Source organism: Pezoporus occidentalis, unplaced genomic scaffold (genome assembly GCF_034315485.1).
Source record: "Pezoporus occidentalis ecotype Australia unplaced genomic scaffold, CSIRO_AGI_Poc_V1 ctg192, whole genome shotgun sequence".
Taxonomy (NCBI): domain Eukaryota; kingdom Metazoa; phylum Chordata; class Aves; order Psittaciformes; family Psittacidae; genus Pezoporus; species Pezoporus occidentalis.
Genome location: NW_026913771.1, coordinates 582,445 through 594,656, shown reverse-complemented (window position 1 = coordinate 594,656; position 12,212 = coordinate 582,445). Strand labels below are relative to the sequence as shown.

At 45.4% G+C, this 12,212-nt stretch overlaps 2 protein-coding genes across 2 annotated transcripts; both read left to right on the top strand.

Moving 5' to 3' along the window:
* Positions 1–6,646: 6,646 nt before the first annotated feature.
* Positions 6,647–9,048, top strand: LOC134162834 (lysophosphatidic acid receptor 1-B-like). Its single transcript, XM_062617101.1, has one exon. The coding sequence runs from the start codon at positions 7,752–7,754 to the stop codon at positions 8,718–8,720; it is 969 nt and encodes a 322-aa protein (XP_062473085.1). The 5' UTR covers positions 6,647–7,751; the 3' UTR covers positions 8,721–9,048.
* A 1,901-nt stretch (positions 9,049–10,949) lies between these two features.
* Positions 10,950–12,167, top strand: ZNHIT3 (zinc finger HIT-type containing 3). Its single transcript, XM_062617100.1, has 4 exons — positions 10,950–11,067; positions 11,204–11,235; positions 11,302–11,448; positions 11,676–12,167. The coding sequence occupies exons 1-4, from the start codon at positions 10,988–10,990 to the stop codon at positions 11,864–11,866; spliced, it is 450 nt and encodes a 149-aa protein (XP_062473084.1). The 5' UTR covers positions 10,950–10,987; the 3' UTR covers positions 11,867–12,167.
* The last annotated feature ends 45 nt before the right edge of the window (positions 12,168–12,212 follow it).

Genomic DNA, 12,212 nt, shown 5'->3' with positions numbered 1-12,212 from the left:
ACAAACCAGCACCTTCCTCATATATGCTTTTGCCCTTTGTGAATTACCAGAAAGGACACCTTTTTCTGCTGTTTGCTTGGTTGGTTTGGCTTCTTTTCTCTTTATTTTTTAATGATACTTTTTCTTAACTTTCCTGCTTCTGATATTATAGTATCATATACAGACGTATCTGATATACATCTGTATATCAGATAAAGTAGATATAAATTTTTATAGTTATACATATTATATCTGGTATACAATTTTTTTTCCTGTCACCTTTGCTTTCCTATCTGAATATTTTAATTCCATGTGTATGATTCAGTGGCAATTCAGGCTTCATGTTCCACAAACAAAGGTGTGTACAGGAAAGTGACACTACCGCTTCTTGCTCGTGGTCATAGACACATTTTCATCTTTCCATTTGGGGCTGGGTTTTGACACAGCTGAGGAAAGCAAAGGAGGGAGTGCAGCTTCTTCTTCCCTTTCCCCATGTGCCTCTCCATCCATGGGGGTGCAACCCACGTGCTTGGGTGGGTGCAAGAAGAGGAGGATGCTTGACCCAGTGCTCCCGCATGATGGGCTGGACAGAGTGAAGCAGCATTATGCTGGCTGCATTGAGCCTGCTAAGTCATCCAGCGAGGGCTGAGTTAGGAAAAAGAGCCAAGAAAGTGTTTCTTGCCTTTAGGAAGAGCCATGGGCTCCCAGGTGAGGAGTATGGCCATTCTGCTGCTAGTAGTAGGGTCGCACAGGACCGGGACCTGTAATAACAATGGGAAATCTGACAGCTGACTTATGAGCAGGTCTTTTATTCATAAAAAGGATGGCTATAAATAACATTCCAACAATGAAGATTTGCTGGGTAGTGTTTTTCCATCCTGGATTAGGTAGATTAAAGCATGAACAGAAGATGATTTGCCTAGCACATGGTGCTAAGATAAACAGTTGCTGCAGTGACAAGAACAATAAGGGAATTCGTTGCACTTTTTCACTTCCTAGTCTGGCAGCCTCGGTGGGGTTATCTAAGCAAGGTGCATGCTGAGCACGTACAGAGGGACGGGGGCATGAACGGGGCCATGGCAGGTGGTGTCAGCCTTCAGGGACATCAGCCAGACATTTTGCTCTTGGGCTTTTCAGCAGGGGAGCTGAACCAAAGCCGAACACCAAACGGGTTGGTTCTCTGCAAGACAAAAGCTTGCTAGAAACCTGCAGTTTAGGACTGAAAAATCTGAGCGTTACAAGTTTGATCTTGAAATTGAGCATTCTCGGTTTGGGGCCGGGGGTTCTTGTTTGGGTTTTTGGCTTGGTTTTGGGGATTTCTTAACTTTTGCAGACCTTCCAGCCTGGCATTATTAAAGCAGTAACCAACTGCCCTGCAGTCATATTAAGTAAGTCTTTATTTGTGTTAGGAAGTGAAGGCAGACTCAGGGAAAGACATTCCCTTCCCTTATAAAGCCTGTTATCTAAATAAGCAGGGCGCAGACATCATCTGATCTCCATTATTTCTTCTAAAGAAACTTACCTGACAGGTGCTTGGTTATCATCAGTTCTCAATGACGTCTTTGCACCTAGGGACACTTTTGTAAGGAAACGCACTCTGGGTGGATTTACATAAAGGACTTTTGACACTGAACTTAAATACATATGAACATCTTGGTCAGAGAAGATAAGAGGCAAAGCTATGCAGGGAGTCTGTTGCAGGTCATTGAACCCAAAGCTACTTTTTGTCTGGCGTAACGACGGCAGTTGTGTTCATAGCTACAGGATAGGTAAGAACAGGAGAGAATGTCAAACCCAGTGAAAACTGCACTTACTTTGGGGCCCTGAGAGCCCAAGCAGCAATGGTTTTGGAGCTGTCCCCTCCAGCTTGGTTCCTGAAATGCGTGAGATCTGACATTAGCCTGCTGCTACCAAAAGAGCTTCACGGGAAGTTCGAAGGGACTGACGTGGTGGCTGATAAAGCTTGCATGTGTTTGAGCCAAATGAGCCTACCATGTGCCGAAGGGAGGAAGTCCAGAGCTGTTCCTAACCTTCCAGCTGGACTGCTGCAGTCCCCCCTGCCCCAGCAGTGCAGGCAGGAGGGGGTGAGAGCAGCCTGGGTCTGACTCCGTGGCACAAATGCATGAGAGTCCCAGGCAAAGTCAAGGCAGTGGCACAGCTCTTTGTGCTGGGAGACCAAGTTGTTGCTCTAAGAAGGAAGATCTGAGGCCTGGGAGGGAGAGTCTGACTTGAGCCTAAATGCTGTCTGTAGATGAGCTGACCTGGGAGGAATTGACCCTGCACTTCCAAGAGACTTGAGACACAGGTTGGTTTCATGATGATTGGGAAACCTGACCTTCAGAGTGAGAGAACACACTAAGTGCTCTTCATTTAGTTATGCATTGTAGTTTTCTTCATTAGAGTTCCCTCACCCCTGAACCAGAAATCTGGAATTTCATAGCTATGAAATACGAAGTCTTCATCTTTCACATGAAAATGTGGGCTGGTCATGATTCTGCTTGAATTGTTCTAATACAAGGTTGCTTCCATGGAATAGTAGCATTTCCAATGGCTCTTTATTTGGCCTTCTGCTCAGCTCTGGTGCATTAGCTGCTCACTATCTAATTTAGGCTGTACCTGAGGATTAAACCCTGTGTTACATGGTGTCATCATTAGTAAAGCTGAATTTCTCTCCTCTTCTCACTTCTTATGTGAAGCAGCATCCTTTATGTGGCTGAACAGCCTTCCTTTGGTGAGCAATGAGACACTAGCAGTGTGCAACTCAACCATTCCCCTGAATTCTGAAGGTGGATTCTGAAGGACGCGTGCCTCTAAGCTGTGTATCCAGCTCTGTATGTTCACAGCCTGCCTGGTTGCTTCGCCTTGTTTTGAAGCACACACGTTTCTGACTGTTGCTTTCTTGTAGCAGCAGTCCTTGCCAAGTGTCTGTAGTTGTTTAGTTCAGAAGGAAGACTCCCTTTATGTTGACCATTACAGGTCTAAAGGGATAAAGTACATTCTGGCTTCTTCACGTGTATATAGAACCATAGAATGGTTTGGGTTGGAAGGGACCTTAAGGTCACCCAGTTCCAACCCCGTGCCACGGGCAGGGACCCCTTCCACTAGAGCAGCTTGCTCCAAGCCCCTGTGTCCAACCTGGCCTTGAGCACTGCCAGGGATGGGGCAGCCACAGCTTCTCTGGGCACCCTGTGCCAGCGCCTCAGCACCCTCACAGGGAAGAGCTTCTTCTTTATACCCAACAATTGTCTTTGGGAGGCTTTCTTTACCATACAAACTTCCTTTCAGTTATTTATCAATGTTTGTCTCCCTTTAGACAGCTTAATACAAGTTCCTCAGAGGTGAAAATAACAGTCCTGGCATCTCAGAGAACCATTCTGGCTCTGCACAGAGGCCCTGGTTTTTTGGGGTGTTCTTGCAACAAGCTGGTGCTTGCATTACTTTGTGGTTTGGGGCTAACATAATCCTTCAAGCCTGGGGGCTGTCTTTGCTTTATGTACCTGGTGAGGGCTGTGAAAGCATAGCTGGGATGTCAGATAACTCCAGACCTGTGAGTTCCTCAAAGAGACTGAGCGGAGGAGGAGTCAGAGCTCTCTGTTTTGAATACGTGTCAGAAGAACCTTGGAAGGACATCATACATTCCATTTGTGTCTCCCTCTCCAAAGAGGAAGACTTTAATCTGCATAAATTAAAACATAAATTGCATAAATAGGCTCCTTATTTGTATGATTCCCTTTCCTGGAGTCTTTCCTTGCAAGCCTTGTAATGCCCGTTGAAAGATGGAGCAAACGGATATTCTTGTCTCGGGGCTTTGATGAAGGTTATGGCAAGCAGGAATTACTCTTCCTCAGTACTTAGCCAAGCTACATGTCCCTTGCCCCTTTCTGGCTCAGGTTGGGTATGATCTGCAGCTGGGTAGAGTGTATACCTGGAGAGCAGGGACAGCTAAGGGGTGAGCTGAACCACTGCATTGCACAACAAAGTGGCTGGTGTTCCAAGAATGGGAGTTGGAGTTGGACGTGAGTTCGAGGGAGAGTGCGACAGGAAAGAAACCAGAACAGTAAAATCCCTGATCTTTTCAGTGCCTTGTTTTTCTTGCCTATACAGTGTATGTTCGTGGCTTTGGAAGTAACACCGTGTCATCTGTAGCTTAGCTGTGCTGTGGAGCTGTTATTTTAATCGCATAGATGCAGCTTTTGTCCAGCAGTTTCAGGTGTAACTCCTGCTTCTTGTTGTATTATCAGCATAAAAGACAGAGAAAATTGCCCCTACATCATGCTAAGGTAGGAGTGCATGTTGTCCAAGGGTTACTGCACAGGACTAAGACTCGCAGCCCCTGAACTTCATTTCCTGCTTTGAAACCAACTTTGGCTGGGGCCTGTTGTTCTGATTGCTGCTGAGCACTTGTGATCCTTCACGAAGGCTGAGAGCTGCAGGTTATGGCTCCTTCTGAAACGGCAAGCTCAGCTGGGTGAGGTTGGATTGTCCACAACAGCCACTGGAATGAATGGTCATTAAAAACGCAACCTGAGGCCTCTCCTGTCTCTTTCTCAGTCCTTTCAGCATGTTCAGTGGTTATTGTTTTCTCCAGAGGCACAATCATCAGATAAGTATTATTGAACTTGGAGATTCAATGCAAAACAATGCCATTTCTTCTGCATGACAAATAACGAAGCACTAGCAATCTGTACGTTCAGATAAAGAAATATAGAACAATTATAGAACTACAGAATGCTGCACGAATGGAAATCTCAACCAACTGCAAGGTCCAGCCAGCGTCTGAAGTGTTAGCCTGAGATAGAGGAGATTAGATTCAGTTCCCTCCGTGCAGGACTTCGAGTGATCTTAAGCAAATAACATGATTGTTCTCTTCCCACTCTTCCCATGAAATGTAAATAACACTTTTCCCTCATGGGTGTGTTGTAAGTACAATAACGACCGCAAAGTTCCCAGAATAAGGGAGTGTAACGATGCCCTTGAATTGAGATTGCTCTATGTCGACATCTGGCTATGTAACAGCCCTCTGTCTCACACCACGTTTTCAATGCAAGCTACTTTTCATCTGGTTTTGAGAGCTCAAACATTCTTACAGAGGGTTGGAATATACAAATCTGGGCGCTCTGTATACAGAAGCCCACTGAAACAACAGTTTCCACAAAGATATTTTTTCCTTTAATCTATCACCATTATGCTAATTTTTATGCAATTATATTAGTGAAGTGAGATTTCAAAGCTTTCGTGAAGAGCTATTTATGCTACTTGATATTATTTTTAATTACATCCTGATCTCATATTATTTAGTGTTTCACGTTTGAACACCAGACTTTCAAATTAGGGAAATCTCAAGTAGCATTTTCAGGAATACCTAGGGCACTTTGGGAGTCCAAGTTCACACCTATACCCTTCTTAAAACTAGGATACTCTTGAAGATGTTTGACTTTGTGGGTACCTGCTGTTCATCCCAGCCCTCAGCTCACAGAGCCACAGGAAGCCCCAGAAGAAGAGATGAGGAGCACGTGTGGCTCAGTCTGGTGTCCTCTGCTGTACGTGCCTGAAGCTCACCTGGGCTGGATGCTACCTGCTGACACACTCACTTAAAGGACTTGCTGACTCCTGGTGCTGGCACTGACAAGGGGACAGAAACAGTTGAGCCCATGCTCAGCAGCAACCTCACACCAAAGGTGTGGCTGACAAGCCTGTGTGAGGTGGGTTATGGCATGCCCAAAGAATGGTTTATCTGTGACACTCCAGTGTTTTATAGAACAGGAATACATCAGCAGACTTCATTAATCAATTCCCAGCCCTTATTTCTATATAATAGTTCTTTGCACTTCTTGTGACCATCAAAAATACCTTTTACTTGTTTCATAAAGTATTTCCAATATACATATAAAATAATTATGCACTGGTAGCTGCACACTAACCTGGACATACTTTCATACACTTCAACTTCAAAAAGAAGCTGTAGAATTTCTTTTTTAAACTCAACATTTTAGCACGATTTTCTCATGTTGTAAATCCTGGCAGGTTTACAGTTCTAGAGCTGCAATTGCTGCTACAATGCTCAGATGTCAGCACTGAATATGGAAAGCCCATAAACTTAGCTGAGCTGCTTTGCAATAGCATGGTATAAAATTGTTCCTGATGCAAATTAATCCTTTGTCAAGACAACAGTAAAAATACATTAAATCAGAATAGATTTGTAAGTGACACGGCTTTACCTGGGTAATTTTGCTAAAGGAAAGCTGCTCAGCTGCAGATGGGTGCCAAGTAGCAGCCAGAGCACAATGGAGATCTCTCCTTGGCTGGGGGCATTGCGAATAAAGCGTGGGGTGGCACAGATGTGACCCACACTCAGCAGTAGCAAACAAACCCAGCCAGTTCTGCATAGAAAAAACCATGCATGGTGCTGTTCGTGGTGACATAGAGATGGACTGAGGTACTGCTCACCTAAACTGCTCCTGAGCTGCCCAAAATCCCCAGCCTCCCCACTGCACCCTGTATTGTTTGTTCCAGCAGTGCCCTCTACTGTCTGATAGCATTAGTTGTGTCCAAAGAGCTCGGTCCCCAAGTCGCAAGTGTTTTAAAAAGAGGAAGATATAATGATATTATGTTGTTTTATTATATATGATATAATGATATTATGTTGTTTTATTATATACAAGTTACAAATTAAATAAGCAAATACAAAATAGCCTGTACAAAGTTATGAGTAGATGCCTGTCATTTTCTAGCTACATTCTCATCCAAGAATTAAGGTCGAAAAAATGGCATTGTCAGAACTCCTTAAGCATTTTAAGTCTCCAATACTTACTCCAATGCAAGTCTACTAAAGGTCTAAGCCAGTCTCTTGTGTTTCCTTGTGAGGCATCAGTACCCCTAATTTACACAAGAGAGAAAGGCCACGCAATTTCAGGTGTATTCTGACAACTTCTGGGTACTCCAGTACTCAGTACAGAGACATTTCTGTGGACCAAGCACAGAGCATCTGTGAGACAGAGACTCTCACCTTTCTGGATCCCCCTTCAAGTGCTACAGTTCATTGTATGGTTTTGTACAAGTTCGGGGTTTGTTCTGTAGAAATGATCTAAGAGAGCTTAAAAACCCAGACGCTTTTGGCTCCATCCATTTGCCATTGTAAGCAAGAGACAGTGAACAAGTAGATTCTGTTGTTTCTTGTTCTGTCTTGAGCAAGATGAAATGTTGTGCTGTCGCTAGAGCTCATCTGAAATTAGGACTTGCATCCTTGCTGAACTGGGGGAGGTTGGTGACACAGCAGTGCTGCTCTGCTTGGAGTTCCATCACTTTTGAGTCACTTTTCCTCCAAAAGAAAAAGGAATACTGCTCTTCATTTTCTGATTCTCTAGTCCTTTATCCATCTGATTTATTGGTGAGTTAAAGCTCAATTCACATTTGTTCCACTTTAGAATATCCTTAAAGAATTTGAAACTACTGATGTGGTCATTCATCTTCACAAGATCTGGACAGGTTTTGTTCTTGATAAAGGTTTATTTAAGCAAGTCATCTGTATAGTAGTAAATATGTTTTCCAGCTGTAGCTATCCTAGCAACTTAAAGGTAATTGGTGATGCTCGGAGTTGGTAACTCAAGCATTTAAAACCAGGAGTGGTTAAAGTTTAATCCACGATGATAATGTGGCGATAGAAACCGTGTGTCAGGATTCATTCTTCACCTGGAGAACATAGTAGGGTCTCTGAGGGAACACGGGATGGCTACAACAGACCTCTTTAATGCTTAAAAGTAGGATTTTCCACCATGAACAGGTACCCAAACTGCTCGACTAATCACACTCAAATTTGGAGTCATTATTTAGTACTTGCACTGGGCATCCCTCAACTGACCATTAACATAGCATCTGTGATCTTCAACTGCATAGTCATCTTCACCAGGATTGCAACAAAGGATCTGCACAAGCCTATCTCTATACTTTTCTGCAATTTGGCCTTTTCTGATCTCTTCACCAGCTTTTCTGGCTTTTGGATTTCGATGCTGTTCATCACCAATCCTGACATTACAATCTTTGGATCCGAGGACATGCTTGCACCTTACGCCTTTTACACCATGTCTATTTTATCCACCATCTATAACTTGGTAAGCATTGCAATTGAACGCTACTTGGCTGTGGCTGAAAGCATGAGGACAAGGTTCAGGGTTGCTAGAAACCATTCCATAGCTGCAGTTTTAATTAGCTGGGTCCTGGCTTTCTTTCTGGGCTGCTTGCCATTGATGGGGTGGAACTGCTTGAGTACGGGAAAAAATCTCTCTGTCCTCTACAGTCCTTTTTGCGTTGACTATCTTATCTTCATCACCATTCCCAATGTTGTGGTGGCTTTCCTTATACCTCTGTTCACTTACCTTAGAATCATTATCATCTTGAGGAAAAGAAAGCTGAGAATGAAAGCATGTGGACAAGCCACTGGCACCTACAAATCTGCTGAAACCCAGGTTGCCAGAACCAGTATTTTCATTTGGCTCCTGGCATTGATCTCCTATGCTCCTGTATTCGCAGGAGTCTTATTTGATGCAATTAACAAGCGGTGCCACACTGACCTCTACCCAGGAGTCTATATCTTCCGAAACTGCACAGCTATGTTGATGACCATGAACTGTTTGGGGAACCCCATCATATATACCCTGAAAGCCAAAACTCTGGGGGCTAAGATCAAGGCTCTGAAATGCCTCTTCACCGCCCGTGTCCGAGCCTGCACCCTTGAGAACATCTAGCTGGGACTGCCCTTGGTCCAGCACTGCCTTTGGTCTGGGACTGCTGATGTGCCTGGCTGGTGTAGTCAAGGACCTGAAATCACAGCGATCCCTGCCCATGCCCAGGCACTGCAGCAGCTCTGAGTGCCACAGGGTCCCTGTGGAAGGGCCATTGGAGCTCCGTGGCTTCTCGCAGCAGCATCCATCACCTTTGGGAGGGAGAGGATGAGCTGCAGCCTGGCGCTGGGCAGCGTGGTGACTTGCAGCAGCCCCTTGTGAAGTGCTGCATGGAGCGCGTCCGCTTGCCTTGCTGCAGAGTGGAGCAGAGAACTCCTTCACTCAGAGATAACTCCATTAACCACGTTTACTTTGTGTTTGGAAAGAAGCTCCTGCTTGGCTTGCTTCGCTGCTGACATTCACATCCTTGGTGTTATCTGTATGGTTTTGAAGATGGCTGAAAGATCTGCAGTAATCTGGGTGAAAATGCAATTTTACCTTCTCACAGTCAGTCCAATTGTGTCTTTGGATATTTGATGGAGCTCTCTCTTAACGGGGGCACTCAGCACTGTTTCACTGTTGTAATTTTAACTGCAGTATGCAGCTGGATTACATGGTTTTATGGGACACTTGTGACTATGCTTTTCTTTTATAAGAGCAAGTAGTGACAGGACAAAGGGGAATGACTTTAACCTCACAGAGGGGAGATTGAGATGAGATATTGTGAAGAAGTTCCTTCCTGTGAGGGTGCTGAGGCGCTGGCACAGGGTGCCCAGAGAAGCTGTGGCTGCCCCATCCCTGGCAGTGTTCAAGGCCAGGTTGGACACAGGGGCTTGGAGCAAGCTGCTCTAGTGGAAGGTGTCCCTGCCCATGGCAGGGGTTGGAGCTGGATGATCTTAAGTTCTCTTCATGATCCTATGATATTTCTGGTTATAAACAGAGGCACGCTCAAGTCCATGGCTTTTAAAATTCGTGTTGTTCTAGGAGAAAACCTCACTTGAATTCTTCAGTATCAGAATTGCAGTCGAGTTGCCGGTACAAAAATGGAAGTGTCAAGACCAGGGATTCTTTAAAAGGAGAAGGTTTTACCCCCTTTGTCTCCAAAAAATAGAAATTGGCTACTGAATAGTCAATCTGTCAGGTCCTAGTCCAGATGAATGCATATTCTTGGTTATACCAAGAACAAAATCCCATCAACCTGCTTCTGAGCGGGTGTGAGAAACAGGCATGTTCTGTGTATGAGATGGTTCACCCCCAGTGTCAGAACCGGGCAGGTGCCACCACAGCGATGAAGCCACCACTCAGTGGTAGTGGTGGTTGTAAACCCCCTCCTCTGGGCTGCTTTACATTGGAGAACTCGGGGAGAAATTCTTTCATCTGAATTAAACTTCTGACACTTAAGGAAATGGATGGAACTAAAGCGTGTGCAATTAAAATGAATGATTTAAATGGATACTGTAACTCAGGCAGATCACACTGCCTCTGCTTCCCTTCTGCTTTGGGCTCTGCACCACTAACCTGGGAAGAGTCTGTCTGGAACCTGAGCATCTGCCTCTGAACTTAGGAACGGGAGAGCCAACCACAGCTTACCACGGGGCAGATGGTACGGGTCAGCCTGGGGCGGGTTTGTTGCGTGATATTTATGATATGATATGGTTTTGATTCATCTCTGTATCGACATTGGCAAAGCGACCTGAATATGTAACACATATTCACTGCCGCTGTGATTGTCGTTTCAAAAGGTGACAGCCACAATCCAGCCGGAACCCCTCCTCAAGAGGGCATGGATATTTGCCTATATATTTACATAAATATATGTTCAAATAAGTATATGTGTGTTTAAATAAACATATGTTTAAATAAATATATGTCATAATAGATATATACTAATATATAAATATAGATATATAAATATTTTATATATTATAATATATATAATATGGATAAATATATATTTACATAAATAAATGTAAATATAAATATTTATATATAAATATATATATTTACATATATATTTTTATTTCATGTACATATATTATTTATCATTTTATTAATGTATTATTTAATTATTAATCTATTAATTTTATTTATTAATCTATTAATTTTATTAATTAATTTATTTATTATTATTTATTATTATTTTCTTTACATATATATTTATATATATGGGGCGCTCGGTCCTTGTCACCCCCCCCCCTTCCATCCCCTGCTCGGCGCTGGCCTAGCGAGCCTGGGTGGAGGCGCTCGGCGCTCTGCGCTCCGCCTGCCGGAAGTGCCGCAGCGCGGGCGCCATGCGGGCCCCGCGGCCGTGCGCTGTGTGCGGGGCGGCCGGGGCGGCCAAGTACCGCTGCCCGCGCTGCGCCGCGGCCTAGTGAGCACCGGCACCGGGCGGGAGGGAGGGAGGGGCGGACCGGGGGCGGTGTGTGGGGGAGCGGCGGCGCGGGGTCCCGGGAGCGGGTCGCTTCCCGCTCTTACCTCCGCTTCTAACGGTGTCTCTCGCCCCGCAGCTGCTCCGTGCCGTGCTGCAGGACACACAGGGGTGAGTGACGGGTGACGGTGGGGCCGGCCGGGCCGTTAACGCCGTTAACGCCGTTCTTTCCCGCAGAGCGCTGCACGCCGGAGCCGAAGCGGGAGCCAGAGGCCTCTGCAGCGCTGCCCGCCCCGCCCGCAGGCAGCCCGTGGTCCGTGGACGACATCCTGAGCGAAGACGACGAACGGGACCGCGTCCCGCTGCAGAAGCTCAAGCTCCTCGGTAACCTCGAGCGGTCAGACACGACCCGGGGAGCGGGGGGGGACCTTCAGCACAGAGAGCTGCGGTTTATCCCGGTCGGGCGCCTTGTAGCAGGATCTTAAAGATGCAAATGTCAGGTCCGTGGTCCTGTGTCGTTTTGAAAGCTCGTTTTTCAAAATAAGGGTGATCTCAACCGAGTTTGTAACAGTTTGAGATTATAGACGAGCACTGTTCATCTCTTTCTAAAGGGGAATCGGAAGAACTGAGAACCCTGCTCCTGAATCCACATCTCCGGCAGCTCCTGCTGACCCTCGATCAAGCAGAAGACAAAAGCTCCCTCATGAAGAAGTACATGCAGGAGCCGTTATTCGTTGAGTTTGCAGACTGCTGCTTGGGAATCGTTGAGCCTCCAGAGAAGGAGAACGTTCTTCCTGAGTGAGCTGCCTTTGGGAACACTTCCCTTTCCTTGAGATTTTTGCCTTGTGACAGAGAGACCAGCAGCACCCGTGCTGGTGTGGTGCACTGTGCTGGGCACTTCCTCAAGGCTTGCTCGTGCTTTGCTCATGGGTGTCAGTGCTCCAATTTAAACAGGGACATGGTCGTATTGGACAGATTTTTAGATGCTAGGAATTAAACTTGATGAATGTGCTTTCTGATGGTACAGAAACACTGTCAACCCTGGGAAACATTGCCTTCCAATGGCAACATTAAATATATTTGCATTTATTTTAATCCACAAACTAATGTGTTTTTGTTAACTAAACCTTGTTGCAGATGGCCAGGCA

What these genes read in the sequence shown, in the direction of transcription:
- LOC134162834 (XM_062617101.1), top strand. Translation starts at nt 7,752, where the DNA reads ATGAACAGGTACCCAAACTGCTCGACTAATCACACTCAAATTTGGAGT.
- ZNHIT3 (XM_062617100.1), top strand. Translation starts at nt 10,988, where the DNA reads ATGCGGGCCCCGCGGCCGTGCGCTGTGTGCGGGGCGGCCGGGGCGGCC. An exon ending in GTGCTGCAGGACACACAGGG is followed by an intron (nt 11,236 to 11,301) that starts GTGAGTGACGGG and finishes TCTTTCCCGCAG; the next exon opens with AGCGCTGCACGCCGGAGCCG. An exon ending in GCAGAAGCTCAAGCTCCTCG is followed by an intron (nt 11,449 to 11,675) that starts GTAACCTCGAGC and finishes CTCTTTCTAAAG; the next exon opens with GGGAATCGGAAGAACTGAGA.